The sequence below is a fragment of the Phlebotomus argentipes genome, unplaced genomic scaffold, assembly GCF_947086385.1.
Source record: "Phlebotomus argentipes unplaced genomic scaffold, Phlebotomus argentipes genome assembly contig_15, whole genome shotgun sequence".
Classification (NCBI taxonomy): Eukaryota; Metazoa; Arthropoda; class Insecta; order Diptera; family Psychodidae; genus Phlebotomus; species Phlebotomus argentipes.
This window is the reverse complement of record NW_026776181.1, coordinates 12489929-12512522: the sequence shown is the minus strand read 5'-3', so window position 1 is coordinate 12512522 and position 22594 is coordinate 12489929. Positions and strand designations below refer to the sequence as shown.

Genomic DNA, 22594 nt, shown 5'->3' with positions numbered 1-22594 from the left:
TGATCGACAGATGAAAATTGAAGATACTTTTTTTTAATGATTCATCTTTCATGGAATGATTTTTGAATTGCTTTAGTTTAGTTTTATCTCGTTTTACAATGTATAAAGATAAAAAGGTGATTCATCTTGAGATTTCTAAAATTCATATTTCTACACAATTATATAGTATTTAGGTATGCAGGATGTGCAGGATACCTAAAATGTTCATGATAATCTTCTCGTAGAGTTTAGTTTTGCACTTAAGACATTAAAATTTACCTAATGGCAGTCATTTTTTTGACATTCATGGTTTAGGTAAAAATTCTACATTGATATTACAAGTTTTTAGCCATTTCTTAGTTTTTCTTTTTATAATCCTTATTGGTTTACATTCTCCCAGTTAGTGAACTACAATTAAATGTTCCTTTATTGTTGTTTTCTCTGTTTACACTATAATCTCAAAATGCGTTTAATATTCAATAGACATTCACTGTGTCTCCGTTAAACACTTCTTGTTTTACTACCTCTTTAATAAAGGTGAATCTGCAGTAGCAATTGATATTTTTCTCCATGCAGTGCTTCATTTAGAATGGTCGTACTTATATAAAAATGCAGTTAGAAACGAACATAGTCCTTCTCAATCATGATTTATGCTACTTTTTTCTTACTCTGCAGACCATAATGTCTCAAAGTAGAACTATTCAAAACCTAATAAACATGACAACAATTTAATTGCCACTGCAAGAAACTACCTAATACAAACATTCCAAGATACAGACATACCTTGCATAGACAATTACGTTAATTTCTTTCATATACTATAATTTTGGATATTATTTCAATAATTGTTTTCAAGACTTGATCCTAGGATAGTAAAAATTTGTATGTAAAAAATAATATTAATGAATAACCTTACAATCAGTCTCTATAGAGAGTCCATTCATTTTACCTTATATAATTTACACAAATAAAATTATATTCTTCTCTTTATAATTTCTATATATAAAATTTTCACTAATAGATTACATACAATCATACAGTTTTTTTTTTGCTTTTCATCGCAACCCAAAACAAACGGAAACCGATTGCAAGTATTTCCATCATCGTTAGTCCAATAATAAATCTAATATCTCACTCAAAATTAAACTAATCCATATAATTGTAAGTATTCTTATTTTCCCCCATCTTGCATTTCTCTATAAATACATACATGTTTTGTTTTTAATTAAAATGAGATAATTAAATACTGAAAGAGATAAAATGGTGTTAAAATTTTATAATAGTTTCTTTTCCATAATTAATTTCTCTCATGAGAATCATATTTTTGCTGATAGTGGAGTTAGTGTCCAATATGTTTATCATTCCAATATTCATCAAGCAATGTCCCGCAGCGTGTCCAGTAAGTGCAGCTGAAGAGAAAGATGAAGCATACTTTTAGAAACGTTATCAATATCGAGCGTTATTCCACTAGCAAACTCACTTTACAAACCCGTCCGGGCATAAATGACAGTTTCAACACGATCAGTGTGTATTCTTCCAGGAGATCTCTTGAATGTCTGCGAACGAGAAAGAGGAAATGTGTGAATAATTTCGCAAAGTGACGATCATTCAGGGCAAATTAACCCAATTGATGACTTACAGTTGATGAAATTGGCTGTGTCTGTGGCAGAGTGATTTGATTCATTCCAATAATCATTCCATTTTGCATTACACCATTGCGTACAGACGGCGTGATCAGCGGATTCTTCGAGTCCAACATATTCGGCAGTTCCTCATAGCCAGAATCAGAAGAATTATCACTGAACTTGTTCCCCAGATTCTCCGTGGCACTCAAGACTTTCTCCAGTGTCTTCGTCTTATTCGTTGGTGTCTTTGTCTCATTGCATATCTTCACGATGTTCTTCACAAAGTTATACTCCTTGGCCTTCACCACCTTCCCAGCTTCACCCTTGAGCTTCATCAGAGCATTTGCACTCGGCGCCAGGGTTGGACAAGTCAGCGAGCTGCTCTTGCCCACATCCATCACGATCGGCTGAGCCAGGCCGCTGGTGACCGTGGCGAAGTCCATCAGATTTCCTCGTGCCTTTGAGAATAAGTGATGCTTCTTGATAGCAATTGCACCAAAACCGACAGGCGACTTCTTAGCGCACACCTGATCATTCCGATGAGCCCTGCACACCTTCAAGCAACTCATGTCCACAATAATCGCAGACAGATCCTTGTTCTCATACACAGGACCGCAGCACATTTGCGTCTTGGTCCACAATTCATCCTCCTGGATATCTCGCAGGATCCCGTTTGTGCTCACCGACCGATTCTTCACCGGACGATAGTCCTTCCGCAGCAGAGACCGTCGCCCAATGTTGTCATTCCTGTATCCATTTGTGAACTCGTTCGTAACGAAGTTCTTGAGATTATCGAAACTCCCCATCGCAGCCCTCTTCCTCGCCTTCACTGCACTGTCCTCCCCATCGCTGCCATACGACAGCGGACTCGAGGGTGAGGACACATCATCCGACGATCCATGACTGCCTCCTCCAATTGAGCTCTCGCCGTTGGTCTTTTTCTTCTTGTTCTTCTTGAAGATCTTGCAGAAGCGCTGAGCAGATCCAATTCGCTGTGTTGTCTCACCATCTGCCACTGAATTCTCCTTCTTCACCTTCTGCTCCTGCTTCTGCTGCTGCTGCATCGACTCCTCCTTGCGCTTCTTGAACTTGGTCATGGACTTGAGTCCCGGTCCAACGCGAGCATCCACAACATGGCCCCAGTGGCGCTCGCTTCCCGGCGGCAGACGCTTGAATCTCTTCACCAGCAGCACGCACGCGTTGCATATTTCACCCTTTCGCGGTGCAGTCAGCTGGAAACACTCAATAAAGTCCGTCTCATACTTCTTGGAATCCGTGAAACGAGAGCTGTGAAGGATAAAAACAAATGTTTAGTACTGAAATCATGAAAAATTTCCTATTGTACTTTGTAAGTTATTTACATGAGGCCAGAATAGAAAATTGAGAAAACAATTATTCACTATACGTTTTCCGTATTGTTCTACTTTAACTTGATTTCAATATTCTCTCGAATATTTTGAAAGACATGCACAGTGAACAATTGATTGTTATTATGACAATGTTTGTCCGTGCAAACACTTCCCATAATTATTTATCACCTCATTTCCAAATTGAAACCACGATCTTGAGAAAAGACAAAGATGGACTGTTTAGTCATATAATTTCGTACACTCAACAAATTTGTCTTGTGTTTCAACTCGTGTTTGCTTGAATTACTTTTCTCAATGTAGTTGATTGAACACATTGCACTGTGCGAATGTATTTACGGCACATGATCAAGCAATGAACCTTGAATTTATGTAAAGATGAAGGTGAAAATTTTTACCTGCTAGACTTGGCTTTGCAGATGCAGCATCCCTGCGTTGATCGGTAGACTTTGGGTTTGTGGAATGAGAACATCTCTCAGAGCAATTCTACAATCTTCTATGACGCTAATTGACAATACACAGTCGCGGCAAGGACAAGGACGATGCAACTTGTCTCATATAATAAACTCACTCTCGTCTGAGTCTTTGTCACACTATATAAAGAGCTATTTTTGAGTTTTGCAACTCTCATACACAATATAAATATTCCTGGCAATATTATTTACAATTATTTATACTTTGACTCCAAATGTGTGTCAGTTATTACTTGTGTAGCATATACACAATGAGCTCTAGCAAATGCGTCAATGTGAAGGCTAATTTTATCAACTGCTACTATCTTTATCACCCCACTGAATTTCCTTGTACTTCTGCCTCCTAAATGCTCTCTGTCAATCGCGCAGCTTCAAACGCTACAAATGACTTATGTTCTCTTGGTGCGGCTGCACGAAGTCATTCACAAATTGTCCATTCCTTAAGGCGTGCCTCAGTAGTCGTCCATCCAACAGAGGAGTTTGTGTGGCAGGTAGGTGAGCCAAGTACTGCAGCAAATGACTTGTCGACGGATAGCCGTGACGGTAGAGTCTTCTGCGGTGCCTCGAGGAATTTCCACCAACAATATAGAGCTGCAAAGACAGGGAATAACATTGAAGTCACACACTTCTTGTCGCGTCTTCCAGTTGGTTATGAAAGATCACACATCGCATTTCCATTTTACCTCAAACATATCGAGCGCAATGAAAATGAACCAAAAGTACAAGATAATTTCAACTAATCCATAAAATATGATCCACATTCTGGTATTTGTGGTAATTAATAATGTATGAACACAAGTAAAAATTATGTAAAATTTAGAAAATAAACTTTCTTCAACACTCTCAAACGTTCGCGCGTCTCTTCTTCTCATCCAAATTGAACCATCGACACACACGCAGAGGTAAGATTAATTTCTATCTTCTCTCTGTATATTTAGATATTTTATTCTTCAGCACACGAGAAGTCTTGGGCAAAATTAAATTAATTAGAGTGTGAACATTTTGTTGTTAAGAGCCACGAAAAAAGCACACAAGAGAAGAGGCACATTTCTCTTCACACAGCCAAAGTACACCAACCAACATTCATAGACTGACTGATCACCGAAGCCTCATGAGAATCACCACAAAATGCCTTTTGCTCGCGCTCTCTCAACAAATTTCTCTCTATTTTCGTTGGAAAACACACCGCCAAGAGTAGGATTGCTGATTATACTCACACAGCACTAGAGTGTGATTGAGAATGAGACAACACACGGCATATTTTCACTGAAACACGTCGGAATTTTGCTGGACATTTGTTGTGAAAATCCGTCCAGACATTGCCAATTAACCTCAAACTCTCAGCCACCTCCTGCTGTGTCCTGCCAGCCCAGGAACAATTCCATGAGGAGAGAAAGCAAAACACAGCGCAGCCATCTCTTTTCCCCTCGCTCACACCCAACTGTCTCCCTCTAAACACACGCAGCGCGCGCGGACGTGAGCGAGACAGGAGGAAGATGCCTAGATTGCGCGCTCACCACACGGCGCACCCTATCACTCAGAATCTTTCTCAGAGGAACAGCACAAAGGAGGGGAAAAGCAGGTCAATGATCTGACGTCACGAAGAGCGCCAGAATAGCCGATGGTGTGCATTTTCCCAATGCTTCACACTTCTAGCCACGACGGTCGGCTAGTTTGACATAAGCAAAAGGCGGCGGCTCTCACTCCCTTCATCGCTCTCAGACGTATCTTCATTGTCGCGCCCTCGCCATCGCACAACGCCACCAAGAAACCCAATTTTAAATGGGAATATTGACATGTCTAACCATGACATAGGACAATGTGAATCAGAGACAAATGAATGTCTCATTGATGAATTCTGACTCATTTTAGCCATGCTTTCTGTTGCCGTTTACAACCTGTAAGCAAAGGGCAAGATAATTTTGACGAATTAAATGGAATTTTGAAAAATTCTCTAAACCCAAGTTCCAAAATATTGACATAATTTCAAGACATTTCCCGACAGCAATCTGTAATGCAAACACCACAACTGGGGGAGGATGTTTATTTATGATTTCAAGGAAATTTTCTCATGGGCCTCTCGCTGACGTCACAGATATTGGACTACGTCTCAAGCAACATGGATTTTGCGACTGACCCACGAATTGCATCTGCGAATCGCACTTCCCTCCTTGTCGCTGCAACACAAAGAAGCCCATTGCGAGTGCAAGTGAGTGGGGAGATGTTTTGCCCTGCGACATGTGCATCTCACGTGCAGCATGTCGACTCTCCGAGAGTCGCGAACGCGTCGCAAGGCCTATGCGTCGCCCTCAAGCCGCGAAAGTGAGCAGGACGGCTACTTCTGAGTCATCTGTCTCGCCTGCTCTGCCGCTTTTCCTCTCTCTCTCTTCGCGCGCCGAGTCTGACAAGTCACAATGAAGCGGTCAATAACACAACGACTTCGTGTCCTTCTGAATCACTCATCGCGTCTCGCTCGCACGAGAATTTGCGAAATTGGAGAGTTTTCTTCCAAAAATCCACAGCTGCTCGCCTCTCGCGGATCGTTCGCTCTCCGGCCGGTGGAAAGCGAGAGAGAGAGAGAGAGAGAGCGCGCTTCTCTGGCCAAGGCGGATTGAGATGGTGAATGCTGGGGCGCGCGAGAGGCCTCAAAATGGTAAATTCTCGGGCTCGGAAATGACTGTGCCGCGAAGAAGGTGAAGGTGTCTCTCACGCGAGACGAGACGACGAATTCTGCGTGGCCGAAAAAACGAGGAAAAAGAGACTTTTTGCAAGCACAGTGGCAAAAATAGAAAGTACACAATTTTTTTCACCGTCTCGACATTGGGCTCGAAGCGGACGCGAATATTTTCGCGTCAATCAATGATTTTGCAGCCAGATGGAAAATGCACCTCCAGCAGGTTCTCCGTCCAATTCTGTAACCGTGAACGGCCCCGCCGATTGACGACACAGGGACGCAACAAAGCGCACAACGTGAAGGCGTCTCTTCGCCTCTGCCCAGAGAGTCGAAGGAACAAGTGAAGAAAACAAAGACCGAAATGGCTCAGGGATGAACAAATGTGGCACACTATCGACCGAGAGAGATAAGAAAATGCACAAATATTGCCACGCAGATGAAGCAATGTGCTTTCGAGGTGAAGAATATGGGGAAAATGGGCAAAATTTTGCGACTGACAACGCATGAAAATCGCACTGGGTATTTTTCAGAGGCTGAAATTCTCCTTTAGCGGTGACGAGACGATATTCCTGGCCCAATTGCTGACAATTCACGCAAATCCACTGTGCCGCCCAATGCCCGGGTCTCGGCCCAAATTGCCATCGGCATACGTGGAGGAAGAGCGTGTGGATTTTTCAAAAATACACCACTTTTCCGTGTCGTTTTGCGGGGCGAGATTAGCTCGGGCGATTGTTGGAGCAAAGACGCGGTTTTTCAATTGGCTTTTTCACATAGTAAATCAAAGTTATACCTTATGACAATTTGCAATATCGATTCCTCATCCACTCGATGCACGATTGACACAGTTTCAATGGTAAATTAAGCAAACTTTCAGGGGAAAATTCACTTATTTTGCCAATCACCAAGCACTGTTTGAAAGGGGGATTGTAGACAATTTCAAAGATGGCGTACACCCCGCGTAAGCCAAAATAAATTAATATGCAATTTCTCACACACGCTGTGATACCGCACGACGCTTGCACGGAAAATCATCTTACGCATTTTATTGATTATCTGCCCAATTTCAGGTGGAATTGTAATTTATCTGGGGATTTAGTGTGAAACCGAGCTGAGTTGTTTGTATTTCCGGGAAGCGGCTTTTTCTGATTTTCGAAACAGCTGATTGTCACTTTTTTGCTGGCTGGTGCTGTGACAGCATAGTTTGACAGCCAATGTCTGCGGAGAAGTGTAGAATAATTTATTTATCGCAATTTCCTCAAGCAACGATAATGTAAAACGATGTCTAGCAGCAACGAGAGTGTATATAACTTCAAGATTGTCCTCCTGGGCGAAGGATGCGTGGGGAAGACATCCCTGGTGCTGCGCTATGTCGAGGACAAGTTCAATCCTAAGCATATTAGCACTTTGCAGGTAAATAGATGATTTTGGTGTATTTTTCCCTATCTCTTATCAGTCACAGCTCATTAGTGGGAAGGGGTGACCGTCCGACGGTCTTAGTCACTGGGGCTTTTGACAAAAAAGTAGTCGCAATCGCTTGATGGGCAATTGTATTGTATGGCTTCTTTGCACTTTGCAGGCGTCATTTCTCAACAAAAAAATCAACGTGAACGGTCGCCGGATAAATCTGAGCATTTGGGACACAGCCGGCCAGGAGAGATTCCACGCCCTGGGGCCAATCTACTATCGCTCCTCCAATGGGGCCATCCTCGTGTACGACATCACGGACGAGGACTCATTCCAGAAGGTGAAGAACTGGGTGAAGGAGCTGAAAAAGATGCTGGGCACGGACATTGTACTCGCGATTGCCGGAAACAAGACGGATTTGGCGAAAGACAGGAATGTTCCACTGGACGTGGCGCAGGCGTACGCATCCGGCGTGGGCGCCAAGCACTACGAGACGTCTGCCAAGATGAACGAGGGCATCGACGAGCTTTTCCTGGAGCTGACAAACGACATGGTCGAGGCTCACGAGGTAAAACAGGCCCAGAATGTCGCCCTGTCGCGCACCAGTTCGATGCGACGGTCTCAGGCACTCGTGGTGGACGACGACGAGCGAAGTGATGTCCAGCTGCAGGACTCGCCAGTCAGTTCCGGGCGCTGCTGCTCCGGAGGCGGCGCCGCAACATCCGCCAGCTAAGTGAAAGCCTTGTGTTTCTTGTCTCTTTACGTGACTCAGTTATATTTACTTCAAATCATAATGTAATATTTAAGAGCCTTACGTAAATATTATATACTGTTACATTATTAAGAAAAAATGTGTTTTTCATTGCGACTCAACAAAAAAAAGGTGGTAACTGTGATGCACACAGTCGTATGCTGTGTGATACATTTTAAAAGCACAAATCCTGTGTTATCATCATGTGATTTTGCCCAAAACAACAAGTTATATATTTTGACTAGATTTACGGAAGTAAAATTGCTGCAAAAACTCAATTTCCAATAATTGAAGCAACTGAAAATCCTACATTTTTGACACTTTCTGGAAAATAAGCGTAAATTTACAATGATTCTGTTGCAACACTTGACCTTAAATAAGTAGAAACATTGCTAAAGGTTCTCTAAAATTAGTTACACACAGTAATTTTTTAAAATCCCAACTACTTTTTATACATATTAAAGTTTTATCAAGTGTCTTGTCGTCAATACTGAGAGCCTGGGCTGTTAAGTTTGTCATTTTGCTTAAAAGTCGCCACTGAGGAAACTCTTGATCCTGTCCAAGTAAATTCTATCAGCAGTATTCATGGTTTCGCGCAATCCATGCTGGATGCGCGTCGAAAAAGTCTGCTGAATACTGATTGTGGCGAAGACACCACAAATCACCCCGTTGATCCTGTACACCGAGTCCTGGCAGTACAGGACGCAAATAGCTGCAGCCACGTAGAGAATGCAACCCACTGTCCTGTAACCATGGACACTCCTTGGCGTCGACAATTGCCAAAGCGGCGCCAGCGAGAGGATCATGATAATGGCGGGAATGAAGGATGGATCGTTGCTGAGGACCTTTTCATACGGATAATTGCGGCCCCATGTGAGCGCCGTGGGCAGATTGATGAGCGTCAGGAGGAGGAGAATGAAAAAGAGGCACAGGTGGAAATTGATGTTGCTCAGCCCTTCGGGAATGGCATCATACTCCACACGCATGGCCGCTTCCTCCTTCTTGCGCTTCTCCTCGAAGTTCATCTGCTGCCTGAAGGAGTCCTGCAGAAGCTTATCCAATTCCGCATCCTCCTTAGCTTTATCACCAGTCTCCTGCACTTCCCCTGAAGCCTCGGCCTTTTCTGCATTCTCCGCTTCCGGCTGGCTTTCTGTCGAGGTGCTGGGAAGCTCTTGAGGTGCACTTGGTTCTGGCGCCTCAGATAAATCTTCATTGCGTTCCTCGGGCTCCTCAATTGCCGCATTAGCGGGATTAGCAACTGCTTCCTCAACTGGAGCGACTGGAGGTTCATTTCTCCTCCTACGCCACTGGCCATAGAGCTTATCGGCGATCTCCTTAGCTGTGTTGAATATGAACTCCTCGAGGTATCCCTCATACATCTTGGTGATGAGCAGAAAGTAGATGCAACATGCGAGAATGAGACTCAACGCTCCGCACGATGCCATTGCGATGGAAATGAGAATAACGATTGCGGACAGAGGGAATTTCTCAAAGGACGAAATGATTAGAGAAGCCATAGAAGGAATGGGAAATTTGATCAATCTGAGGAGAATCTTGTGCACAGTTTCGCCCATGATACAAATCGCCGCCCACGAGATTGACACCAGAATCGTGAGAAGAGCCACACCAGATCCATGAATGATGACAGATATGAGAATCGATTGATCGTATGGATCAGGATCGGGCAATTGTTTTGTCCAGAGGATCATTTTTATAAACACACGCGAAGCGGAAACAATGAAGAAGGGCGTAGATTTGATGATAGCACTTCTGAAGGGGGCGCACTTGAAGGGCTCCAAAGGGGGCGTGAGGGAAATCTGATACTTGAGCGAGAGGAATAGAATAGCGGCCAAGTGGGCGGGCAACCAGTGCGAAAATTGCTGCACTATTCTGGCCATTGTCATGCCAAAGGAGTTCCTTATGCTAATGCGATATCGACAATTGGGGTCAAGATGCAATTGGACAGTGACAGTGTTCGCAGTGCCATTGTAGCCGACTGGCTTGGATTTGGGAACGTACAAGTACAGAGGGTCATGAGATGTCTCCGTGAAGTAGTGATAGCGATCGAAACCTTCCGTCCACGGCACACAAACTCGCGCCACATTGTGATATCCTGGCTTTGAGCACGATCTTGGCTGGAGAATCAACTCCATTACCTGATGCGACTCCTCCAGGCCCAAGATCGACAGCTTGTACGACGAACTTCCCAAGATGGTCTCCTCAATCACCGTCTGAGGTGTGTAGGAGTACCACTTCTGAATTGACGCCTTCACAACTCGATCGCCCTCGGCGTGGATATCCACATTCATTTGCACCTGTTGAAAAAATACACTCAGTTGTTTTTCTTAAATATAGAACGCTAAGAAAACGTACTGGTTGCTTTGTAGGCAAGATTCTGAGGATGACATGCGTCCACTCTGGATGTCTCGCTTTGAGTTTCTTCAGGTCCAGTCTCAAATACAATCTTTCATGCTTCAGTGATGGCAATTTTTCCGCATATTTGAATATTGAAGTGGCTTTCGTGCTACAATAAGAATAAATTAATAAATGTCAAAAAGCACACGCGTAGCTTTATAAGATCTTAACTCACCAGTATCTCATTGTGTCCAGAACATCAAGAGCCGCACAGCCAAACACCCACTCTTCATCCTCCAGGTTTATCATCTCAACATTCAGGATGTGATATTGTGGCAAATCGATCAAGCGGATCATTTGGAATCTCGTACCATTGAGGCCACCTTTGAACTGATGCGTGAAAACTCTGCGAGAATCCTCCACCCAATCGCCCAATTTGTCTCCACTCACGAGGTAAACCTCCTTATGCCGTTGCTCAGGTGTTGGTTTCTTCAGATAGTGAATTGCCTTCGAGAGTTTCTCATCTTTCTCATCAATGAACTGATGTCCTTTGCCGTACGCATCGCGACCCTTCACAGGTTTAATGGTGCTGTACAGGAATCTGTTGAGCACGAGGACTGATTGAAGACACCAAACAGCACACAAATGATCAGTTGTGAGCCACACTCGGGGAACCGACGTGGACATCGTGTGGATATCGCTGAAGACGCTGGTCGTCAAGCCTGGATGGACGATTACATCTCTACTACCACCTCCAATTGATATCAGAAGCTTATCGTCAAGTCCTTTTGGAGGAGTCTTCTCAAAATTCTCCCTGTTTTTCTCCGGACAGCAAGTGTTTGTGCGATTCCCAATTAGGCGCGCACTTCTACTCTCCGAAAACTTCTCCTGAATACTTCGGTAGAAAGCGTTAATGTAGACATCTAGGTTGATCGCCGGTTTGTCTAGTGGTGCTGAGAGTGCAATTATTGTGCCCACAAGAGGAGCAATGTCTGAGTTTCTCAGCAGGGCGTACGCTATCGTGCCGCCCATCGAGTGACCGACGATCGTGATGCTCTGAGGACGATTCGGCAAACGCTTGTAGAGATTAAGAATGTGCTTGATGCACTGCGCCACAAACTCTGTTTGCTCCTCCAGAACACCTCCGAACAGAGCCGAGTACTCCTCATTGAGATCCACAGTGAAGTAGTCCAGATGATGTGCCCAGTTGTTGTCCAAACCCTTTCTCAGAGCCACAGAAGCCAGCGATCGAGCCTGAAAGATGTGATTTTTAAATTTTATTAAAATACAACTGATTGGATGAGAGAAAAAGTTTACTTGTTTGAAAGATCCAGCATTGCCAGGAATGAAGAGAACAGGTGCTCCGTTCCAGTCCCCATTCCTGGCGAACTCTGTCAAGTGTCCTTCTGCATATCCGTACAGGCTGTACTTCGAAAACCGCTTATTTTCCTTGAAGTTGATTCGCTGGGAGAGAAAAGCGAAAATTGAAGGATTTAAATAGGTCAAGCACTGCCCACAATTTCAATACCAATATCATCCATTCTTAATGGCATGTCTGACAAAGTGGTCATGAGAGCTGGAACATGTGTAAGATTAAAAATTAAGAATATCAAGCATGAATGAGTGAAAGTATTATCGATTTTTTATGCTGAAGAGCACTTAAAAACTCAAAAAGAAAGTGAAGAAACAAGCAAATCAACATAGATAAGAAAAAATTGCCGGCAATTATTGTTGCTTCCTAAACATTAAACAATCTTGCCAGTGTATTGAATAAATAATAACCGGCGAAAGTGGAAGTACGGATGATGAATTGCTCCTGCCGATCTTATTTATAGAAGTGATAACAAGTTATCTTTTTGCGACAAGTGCCAGTCCTTGATGAAAGACAACTTGTCTTCCCCCAATGAATTGCACCCACCGAGGTATAGTCAGATGTTTTTACTTACAACAAACTGTGGATACTCGTACCTGAAAGAAGGAACATATTCAATTACTCACTTTTATTGAGTATTTATATCCAAATAAGTGAGAAAAATCCGCGAAAACTCACATGTACGTCATTTTGCACAAATTCTTCTCTGAATTTGTAAGCATTGTGACGATGCCATAGAGATAAAAGCACAGACACAGGAGGGAAATAACTAAGAAGACTTTGGGGAACATATTTCAAGTGTTTCAGCACAAATTCACGCACTGAGTAAGCGTAAAACGGAATATCTCAGCAATATAAAGACACAACACTATCCGCCGTTGGACATTTTTTTGACGTGTCGCGCATTATCGAAAATGCTGTCAGAGAAAAAAAAACGATTTCGAAAGATTTGACAACTCCGCGAGTGTCAAAATATCTCACAGGAAGTTGGAGTGAGCATCAGGAAAATTGTAAATTTTATCATTTTTCAGTGGTCTTTTATCTATTTCAATAGTATCATTTGCTCAAATCAACCCAGCAACTGTGATAAAAGATGGTAAGATGCAGTTTCTTGCTGAATTGTGTGCGCGTGGGAGCCCTAATTGGTTGTCACGCCCTTGCCGAAGCTTGGAATGATATTTGGCTAAAAGCTCTCAATTTCCCCGTCTTATCTAATCAATTCTATGCTTTCCACTTCCCAAACAGACGGAACAACAGATGGATTGTGCGTTGGACCTGATGAGACGTCTGCCACCGCAGAAGATTGAGAAAAATCTCATCGACCTCATCGATTTGGCTCCGGGACTGTGCGAGGATTTGTTGTCTTCGGTGGATCAGCCGCTGAAGATCTCCAAGGACAAGGAGACCGGGCGGGACTATCTTCTGTGCGACTACAACCGCGACGGTGACTCATACCGGTCACCGTGGTCAAATACGTACGATCCGCCTATCGAGGACGGTTCGATGCCCTCTGAGAGACTGAGGAAGCTGGAAATCGAGGCGAATCACGCTTTTGATCAGTACAGGGAGATGTACTACGAGGGCGGCGTCTCTTCGGCCTACTTGTGGGACTTGGATCACGGATTTGCTGGGGTGATCTTGATCAAGAAGGCCGGCGACGGTAGCAAGAAAATCAAAGGATGCTGGGACTCCATTCATGTCGTCGAGGTGCAGGAGAAGAGCACAGGGAGGACTGCTCACTACAAGCTCACTTCCACCGCCATGCTGTGGCTGCAGACGAACAAGCAGGGCTCTGGAACTATGAATTTAGGTGGCAGTTTGACGCGACAGGTGAGTTCACACGGCTCTGAGTTGGAAATTGTGACACATTTTGACGACACTGTCGATTCTTCCAGATCGAACAAGATGCCAATGTGAGCGAGTCCAGTCCGCATATCGCCAATATTGGCCGGATGGTGGAGGATATGGAGAACAAGATTCGCAACACTCTCAATGAGATCTACTTCGGCAAGACGAAGGATATCGTGAATGGTCTGCGAAGCACGCAATCTCTGGTGGATCAGCGAGCCAATGATGCCATCAAGCAAGACTTGGCCGCCGCGATTGCTCGCAGGAACAAGAGCGACAACTGAGATTAGGCCAGAGATTGGGAGGATGTCTCTATTTATTATCAATAATCCATCTGTTATAGACAACGCATTTTTCCCAGGCCTCCAGAACGCGCTTCGTCAGAAATTTTGCGAGAGTATAGGTGGAAATAGTAAGGATGTCGTGTGTTTTGCAGGACCTCAGCACTAATTTTATGGTAAAAAATTTTATTTTTTCATTCCTCGTCATCAAAATGGGACATTCATAATTGCAATTGCCTGAAATTTTATGTATTTTATACCCATAAACTTCACGCATTATTTTCTCTGCTGCTATAAGAAACATTTATACATAAAAACTATTTAATTGTAACAAATACAGCAAGAAGAATAAATTATGAATAAATTGTTAAGAAAAGCCAAGTGTTTGGATCTTCGGATTCATTCTTGTTTATTTTTGATGACATCGGATTTGTGAACACTGTAAAAAATACTGGTAAGCTCGTGACTCGCTGCGCTGGTGGAATTCCTCTTATTCGCGGTATTGAGAAAGTGTGCTAACGGTATTTATTTGAAGACGCGAAGAATTGCTGTCAGCGCGTGCAGTAACTTCAGTGTGGTGAATAATGGCAGAAGACGAGTGAAATTTTGTTGAGAATTTTAGCATTTTTAAACCGCTATGTTGTACAAAAAGTGCCGTAATAGAGCGAAATTGTGATCAAGTGAGGCGCAGTGGTAGTTTCGTGGTGATAACAAGCACCTGGGCTGCTCAGAAGAGGTGAGATTGTCGTACAAAGTTGCCACAGTGTCTCTGTTTTGTTCTGGTGTCTTTCTTTTGGCAAAAAGTCTCCCGTCTGGATTTCTCTTCTCATCGTCCACTTTTCCACTGAATTTCCCATTGGAATTCGTGATTGATGGGAATCGAATGAATTTCCGATAGTGCAGTGCTCGAGAATTATCTACGCACTCCTCCAATTTCCATTTCTTTCGTGGGCAAAAGTCTAAAAATAAATATTACGTAGCAAAAAACGCGAGGAGGAGACGATCAGCCAGGGAATTGGAGTGACTGGAAGATGGTGTGAAGAGAAGTCGATCACAGTGAGTCTGTGAGGAATTCTCGCCCAGAGAGTGCCCGAGGTGAGTCACAGGACCGCCGAGTGACTGCCCGGGAGTTGTTGAACTTGATCTGAGCTCTCTGTGCTGGGGAATTGGGTGATCTTCCGACGACTATCACTTGACAATTGATTTCTCAAACAAGCCACCCGATAAATGGGAGGAATGAGACATGACTACAATGACCCGAACACAATAGGAAACACTGGATTGCGTGTATCGAATTCATGCTTGTCTCTCCTCTTCCAGAAGTGCGCTGTCGACAGTGGGGCAACAATGGCCGCGTCCGGAGACTCCTCGATGGACAACAATGGGTCAGGTGAGCGTTCAAGGCAGAAGATATTACGTAGATCTTTCGCACCGCAAATTGAACGAATTTCCTAATTTAATTAAGTCACATAATAATGATGAAGCGCGGTCGGAAGAAAAGTTCTGACATAATCAATGGTTTCTTTGGTCGTTGGGAAATACTGAAGAAGCAGAGATACTCTCTAAGATGAGGCCGCAAATCACACTATCAATGTAATCGCAAAAAAGTAGATTGAAGTCTGTTTTCGTTAAGGCTTGCTGATGTGATTTGAAACTGGAAAATGATTTTCCACCCTAATCTGATATAATTGTTGCTCACAAAGTGATATTAAATTATTTTCACAACTTTTCATGCGACTCTTCTTAAGTAAGAGAAACCAAGTGCAAATTAATTGAGTGAAATAGAGAGACGTGTATTTGTTTATTTATATATTGCTTCATGCACTGAATAGTGGTGAAAGTTTTCAATGATAGACACACTGTTCTTGCGGAAATGTAATATGCGTGGAAATGAGATCTGACATTGAGTTGATGCTATCTTCTCCTCTTTGCAACAGTGTCGCCCATTGGCCAGGACTTTGGCTCATTTGGGGGATCGGGCAGCAACAATGCCCGCGAGTATGAGTCGATGAAGGATCAGTTTGACGAGGCAATGACTGAGATCTCCAGCCTAAAGCGCCAGTACATCGACAGCAAGAGACGCTGCGACAGCGCCCAGGAGCGACTGGAGTACTATCGTGAGCAGTACACGGCGGCGATGAATCAGCTGGAGACGGCCGTCCAAGAGAGCAGTTCCTTGCGTTCCAATTTCACGAAGAGCAACACCGAGAAGATCAGGTGAGGTGGCGTTTTGTAAGTGTTATGAACACTCTTTAAAGCGTCTTTTTTTCTGTAAAGATTGGAGCAGAAGGTGCACCACTTGGAGAAGAAACTCGCGCGCATTATTGAGTCGATGAAGCTGGAGAATGGCAATAGTCAGACTATATGTGCCTTTCTAGAGCAATACAATGAGCTGAAGAAGAAGTATGAGCAGAACAAGGCGGAATTTGAGAAATTATCGAAAGACACAGAGTTGTACAAGAAGAAGTGCGACGAACTCATTGACGAACACAATAATTTGTCAATTGAGAAGGACGAACTGAAGCACCAACTCTTGATGGCAATCAGACAAATGGATAGCGTTCAGAGGGAGAGAGACGAGCGATCGCAACAGCTGAAGCACAATGATGATGTTATAAAGGGTCTAAATCAGGTGCTAGAGTCAAAATGTATCGAGTTGCGACGCTCCACGGAGCAACGCAATGCGGCCGAGCAAGAATTATCGCTGATACTGAGTGAGAAGGACACGGTGCTGAAGGAGAATCAGAAATTGTCTGATGATCTTGTGATCGTGGTGAAGAAGTCCACGGAATTGGAGGGTCGCTTTAAGGAAGAGAAGCAGTCGATGTTGTACGAAAACGAGCGTCTCAAGAGTGACTTGCAGACGTCGCTGCACTATCGGGATGATTTGATGAAGGAGTGTGAAGATTTGAGGCAGAAGATCGAGGAACAGACGCTGAAGGCAGCTTCAGGCAGTGGAGATCACATGAAACGCAGTGACTTTAAGCCAACGTCAGATGAGAGTTGGAACAAGGAGTTGACAGAGGAGAAGGAGAAGATTGCGCAGGATCTTGAGGCGGCGAATCAGGAGATTGAGATCCTGCGAAAATCGCTGGATAAGGCACGCAATGAGGTGATGAAGGCGTCGCAAGACACCGAGTTGGCAAAGAGTCGTCGTGATTGGGCAATTACGGAGCGCGAGAAGATAGTTCAAGAGCGCGACAGTGTTAAGATTCTGTGCGACGAATTGCGAAAAGAGCGTGATACAGCAATTTCGGAATTGCTGGCAGCAATTCGGGATAGTGAGAATATTAAGAAGCAAAAAGATGAGGCGTGCAGAGAAATTGAACAGCTACGTGAGCACCTCGAGGCACAGCCGCCGGTCAATGCCCCGAGTCGTAATAGTGCGCGCTGGAGCTGCGCCTCCTACGACGTGGAGCCCTTCCGGAAGATGGACACCGAGATCGTGGACATTGACATCAGTGGATTGCCCACGGACGGAGAACTGGGCCTTGTGCTTGACGGTGGACGAGATGACAGTCAGAATGGAGGAGAGAGTGGCATCTATGTGGTGTCTGTGGTGAAGGATTCCGTGGTGGATGGAAAATTGCGACCCAATGACTGCATTATCCAAGTCAACAATCTCGATTGCACTTCTGTCTCCCGACGAATCGTGCTAGAGTCCATAAGGTCGAGTGCTCCACGATGTAAAGTAGTGGTGAAGCGACAACTCATGAATGCGTCACATCTCTACACTGCCACGCTGAATATAAAGATGGGCCGAGCGCACGGATTGAGTCTCGAGGGTGGAATTTACATATCGAAAATTGAACCTGGATCCCTCGCAGCTCGCGACAATAATTTAGCAATTGGTGATCGTATTATAAGTATCAATAAGAAAGCTCTGGATGCCACTAAGAGTATCAGCGATGCCTTAGTGCTCCTCGAGGAAACACGCAATGACACTCTGGTGATTGTGGCTCTCAAGCAAATTGGTCAGATGAACTCCAATAATCGCGCCCTGATGTACAATAAAATGGTGAATATTTGTACACAAACTGACGAACCACCGACGAGACTGAGTGACAAGGGTGGCGTTAAGAGAGGATCAATTCCTGTGACAAATATGGACTTTCCGTTCAAGCCTGCTGTTGCTCCGGCGGCAAAATCCACGTCCAAGATCACGGATCTGATCAAAATGACCTTCCGAGGGAAGAGTCAAAAGAGTCCAGTAGAGACTGAAGAGACCCTGACTCAGGAGAATGATGCTATTCTTCTGCTGGACTCTGTTTTGAACAGTGAAAACACATCAAAGTCCAGTGTTCTGAAGAGATCGAAGCGGAAGAAGGAGTCGAAGGAGAGCAAGAGTATGGGAACATGGCCAAGGGCCAATGTGATAGCTCATGAAAACATAAGTGGCACTATTGTGCAGAACAGGAAGAAGGAGAGACCGGCTCTGACACTCTTCACAGCGACACTTCAGTCGAAGGATGAGAAGATGCATGCCAATAGTCGCAACAATGCAGAGGACTATTTTGAGTCATATCCAGCGCCAACGCCAACTACAACCACTGTCAAATCCTCAGCTGCGAGCAACCCCAATAGGAATTCCAATCCGATCCCATATCATGTCCAATCGCCACCGCCAAATGTTCTGAATCGTCATTCTGTCTATCGCAGCATCGAGCAGGAGCCTTTGCTGCCGATGAGCAGTGCCGGCCCAGGACAAATACTGGGTGGTTCCGGGGGTGTCAATACATATAGCAGACCACTGAAGTATCTCGATTTTGAACGCTATCAACCCCATAATCATCACCATCCGAACAGAATGAGCCTCAACTTCACGCCGTCTGATAACAGTCTTCTATATAATTTGAATGAAAAGCTGCGCGGTGGGAATTTGCTGCAGAATCAACAGCAAGGGCAGCAGAACTCTCTGGACATCATTTCGTTGAAGAGTCAAAACTCTATTGACTCTTTCTTGGCACCCAAGAGTCCGCCGTCTTTGGATTTGCCAATGAAGCCACCAAGCCGTGAGGCTGTGGATTACTATGCGCTGAAGAAGATGACAAGGAATGTGTCCAAATATCCAAGCGACAGTGAAAACCTCAGTCCAGACCCGGTGACCATGATGGCAGCCGGGAATACCAGCACATTGCCATCATATTCTCGCTTTCAATCCATCAATGCGCCGCCATCTCGCAATCAGGCTCTCTTTCCAGTGGCACCCATTCATCCCCATCCGCATCACCATCATGGATACAGGCACGTGAGTCCCCTGACTCTGCCACCTTCTGCCCATTCAACAGACTCGACAGGTTTGCTTGGTGGCGGGGGAAGCATCCCGGAAAAGTCAGAGTTTGACAGCTATATTCCGACCTATCATCACTCCCATGGCGCGTCTATTGACTATCAATACAAAAATCGCTTCCACGCGACAAGAGATCGGGATGAGATACAGACGACCTATTCATCAGGGTGAGTTAACTTGCTGGTGATGTTGAGGTAGACAATAATGATTGTCTTGGAATTTCAGATACGAAGGAGGCACATTTCCGCGCAAGAAGGAGACACCTCGATTCCGCATTCCGTCGAATCCGAGTGTCACGAGCAAGGGAAGTGGCGTGAAGAACAGCACGGGTTCAATAGAGCATCATGGCAGCGAGCGTGGCTCACCGATGCCGACATTTCAAGTGGAAGTCCTGAGTCATGGGTCCAATCTTAACAAGCGCAACACCATGACAGACTATTGCTATGGGCAGAAGCCAAATCCTGGCGATCTTCGACGGGTGACTATTGACAAGAGCGTCGAGCCTCTGGGGATAACAATCCGGTGCAACAACAATGGTGGTGGCATCTTCGTGTCCACTGTTACTGAGAACAGTATTGCCAGCCAAGTGGGTCTCCAGACGGGCGATCAATTGCTGGAAGTGTGCGGGCTCAACATGAGATCAGCGACTTACGAGTTGGCTGCGAGTGTTCTGCGACAATGTGGCAACTCCATGACGATGCTGGTGCAATACAATCCAGACAGTAGTGAATTTCATGATGATTATCCAATGCTGGGGCATTTTAATGATTTCATTCTCTTGCAGAGTACGATACTGACGCTGGACATAGCACAGATGAGGATGAGAGCATAAGTCACTCGGGATCATCAACACCGCGCAATTCCCCGAGTGTGGCGAGGACGCTTCAATTGAGAAATCAATCTGCATCGAAGTCTGCCGCAACAACGCAACAATTGATGCAACGAGGCATATTTCCGCCCACTTCTGCAGTGTCGTCAATTCAGGGCAAGAAGTCCACATTCGCAGGACCTGTTGCAAGTCCCACGGTGGATACGATGATAAAGCAACCCACTGTGGCTTCGGGTGGGAATGTGTATCAAGAGGAGCCGCGAATGTTGATCATTGAGACGAAGAAGAAGGCTTTGGGCATTAGTTTTGTGGGTGGAAACAAGACGGGCATCTTCGTTCATCGCGTTCAGAGTGAGTCTCTGGGTGACAATGCAGGGATTCGCGTCGGTGATCAGATATTGGAGTTCAATGGAGTGGATCTCAGGGCAGCTACAGCAGAGCAAGCGTGGTTGGAGATTGCAAAGTCCGTGGATAAGGTATCTGTGGTGGTGCAGCATAATATGCAAAGTGAGTTGTTTTTGTGTGAATACTGTATTGAATATTTCATAGCAAAAGTGTTTTCTCGTGTTTTAGAATTCAATCAAATTGACCCTGATCAGGAGAGTATAGATTCTCTGTACATAAAGGTAGCCTTTGATCGCACTGGAGATGTTGGCGAATCGGATTTGCGCTTTGTCAAGGATGATGTTCTCTATGTAGACAATACCATGTTTACGGGAAGTCCGGGATTGTGGCGAGCCTGGACTCTTGATGAATATGGGCATCGCATATCGTGTGGTCTCATTCCGAGTCAAACCAAGTGAGTAAAAGGGTTGGAGGTGAAGATTGCGCTGTGGTATTTATATTTTATGTGCTTCTGTAGGGTTGAAGAGGAGTTGCGATTGCATCAAGACACTGCAGATGCTGATAACACATCAAGAAGGAGTACAACATCAGCCAGACGCTCATTCTTCCGACGCAAGAAACACCAGAGGAGTTCTTCGAGGGACTCGAAGGAGTTGGCGAGTTTTAGCAACACTCAGTTGAGTTGGTTCTCCGATTCAGGGATGCTCAATGATGAGACCACTCTCAATAGCTATCTTCGCATGGAAAGATTGGACTGTGAGTGGATTGATTGACACAACTGCTGAAGATGTTTCCACAACAAACTGTTAATTTCTTGCAGATCCATCATACAGGCCTGTTTTGGTGTTGGGGCCACTGGCTGAGTGTGTGGTTGACAAGCTTCATACTGACTTTCCGAAGGAGTTCGAGCGGTGCAAAGTGCAGCCGATGAATTGCTCTGAAGAGACTCTTGAGAAGAATTTGCACAACAATGTGTACATTGATTACAGGCGTCGTGGCAACATTTTCGAGTGCACGACTATTCAGGCAATCAAAGATGTGCGCGAGAAGAAGCGACACTGCATTTTAGACATTTGCATATCGGCAGTGGAGAGATTGCAGCGTGTGCAGATTTATCCCATTGTGCTGCTATTGCGCTTCCGATCGGCGAAGCAAATAAAGGAGGTGAAGGATTCGCGGTATTCCACGGATAAGATTTCCGCCAAGGCGGCAAAGGAAATGTACGAGCACGCGCTGAAACTGGAAACGGACTATGGACATTTCATATCTGGTAAGTTTAGGTGATTTTTGACGTTGAAATGCATTCTGATGATGTTTTTCGATTTCTCCAGCTGTAATTCCTGCGGGTGTAAATATTCACCACATGAGCTCTCAAGTAAAGGCAGCCGTTGAGGATGAGCAAAAGAAAGTACTTTGGATTCCCTTTGCCAATTCGTCGTCGCAGTAGAGTTGTAAGTGTGCCTTTGGAGAAACTTGAATGCCTAACTAAAATGTCTTCCACAAAATCCGTTTTCTATCTGATGTAACATTTTATACCCATTTGATATGCAAGAAAATTTTTAAAGGTTTTCAAAAACTCCCTTGAACGCGAGTCATTTTGCTAACTTTCAATTCATAGTGGTTAAGGGGATTGTTTTCATTTTATACTTCAGTATTTTTTATATCAATCTTTTATGCTATTCTACGTAAAGATATATAACTTCGTCGAAGATTGGACGGAAAAGGGTACCATTTTATATGAATTGAATTGAAATTTAGAAAGAATTGTATGAGATTTTTTTTTTATTTCTTACATCTCTATAATCATTTTATTTACAATGAAAATTTGTAAAATTAGCCTAAAACTACAGCTAAATAGATTTGTAAGTCAAAAGGATGATTTTATTTTTATTAATACATATATTAAATGTGTTTCGCATTACAAAATATATATTTTCTATTGATATTACGTATTCGTTTGTTCTACTTTATAAATATTACATAAATCACTAGCCTTAATTG

At 44.2% G+C, this 22594-nt stretch overlaps 5 protein-coding genes across 8 annotated transcripts; 3 read left to right on the top strand and 2 right to left on the bottom strand.

Annotated features, from left to right (window-relative positions):
• Positions 1-56: 56 nt before the first annotated feature.
• Positions 57-7062, bottom strand: LOC132263115 (uncharacterized). Of its 3 annotated transcripts, none has more exons than XM_059762700.1 (5): positions 6909-7062; positions 3370-4035; positions 1619-2891; positions 1460-1535; positions 57-1388 (listed from the first exon to the last, which is right to left on the bottom strand). In XM_059762700.1, the coding sequence occupies exons 2-4, from the start codon at positions 3441-3443 to the stop codon at positions 1461-1463; spliced, it is 1422 nt and encodes a 473-aa protein (XP_059618683.1). In that variant the 5' UTR covers positions 3444-4035; positions 6909-7062; the 3' UTR covers positions 57-1388; position 1460. The 3 variants fall into 3 exon arrangements, with proteins under 3 accessions (XP_059618683.1, XP_059618684.1, XP_059618681.1); XM_059762701.1 differs by lacking the exon at positions 6909-7062 and adding an exon at positions 4128-4525; XM_059762698.1 differs by lacking the exon at positions 6909-7062 and having other exon boundaries at positions 3370-4525.
• A 224-nt stretch (positions 7063-7286) lies between these two features.
• LOC132263122 (ras-related protein Rab-21) lies at positions 7287-8280 on the top strand. The gene is made up of 2 exons (XM_059762711.1): positions 7287-7528; positions 7695-8280. The coding sequence occupies exons 1-2, from the start codon at positions 7397-7399 to the stop codon at positions 8253-8255; spliced, it is 693 nt and encodes a 230-aa protein (XP_059618694.1). The 5' UTR covers positions 7287-7396; the 3' UTR covers positions 8256-8280.
• Positions 8281-8792: 512 nt separating this feature from the next.
• On the bottom strand, positions 8793-12894 carry LOC132263110 (GPI inositol-deacylase). Its single transcript, XM_059762691.1, has 6 exons — positions 12679-12894; positions 12575-12596; positions 11946-12092; positions 10864-11882; positions 10647-10797; positions 8793-10588 (listed from the first exon to the last, which is right to left on the bottom strand). Exons 1-6 carry the CDS (start codon positions 12789-12791, stop codon positions 8798-8800), a joined length of 3243 nt encoding a protein of 1080 aa, XP_059618674.1. The 5' UTR covers positions 12792-12894; the 3' UTR covers positions 8793-8797.
• A 70-nt stretch (positions 12895-12964) lies between these two features.
• On the top strand, positions 12965-14513 carry LOC132263121 (F-actin-capping protein subunit beta). The gene is made up of 3 exons (XM_059762710.1): positions 12965-13096; positions 13246-13830; positions 13896-14513. The coding sequence occupies exons 1-3, from the start codon at positions 13094-13096 to the stop codon at positions 14130-14132; spliced, it is 825 nt and encodes a 274-aa protein (XP_059618693.1). The 5' UTR covers positions 12965-13093; the 3' UTR covers positions 14133-14513.
• A 22-nt stretch (positions 14514-14535) lies between these two features.
• Positions 14536-22541, top strand: LOC132263109 (disks large homolog 5). Of its 2 annotated transcripts, none has more exons than XM_059762690.1 (10): positions 14536-14865; positions 15450-15519; positions 16067-16346; positions 16407-19586; positions 19645-20141; positions 20204-20755; positions 20822-21047; positions 21111-21349; positions 21414-21863; positions 21925-22541. In XM_059762690.1, the coding sequence occupies exons 2-10, from the start codon at positions 15477-15479 to the stop codon at positions 22038-22040; spliced, it is 5583 nt and encodes a 1860-aa protein (XP_059618673.1). In that variant the 5' UTR covers positions 14536-14865; positions 15450-15476; the 3' UTR covers positions 22041-22541. The 2 variants fall into 2 exon arrangements, with proteins under 2 accessions (XP_059618673.1, XP_059618672.1); XM_059762689.1 differs by having other exon boundaries at positions 19645-20144.
• Positions 22542-22594: the final 53 nt, after the last annotated feature.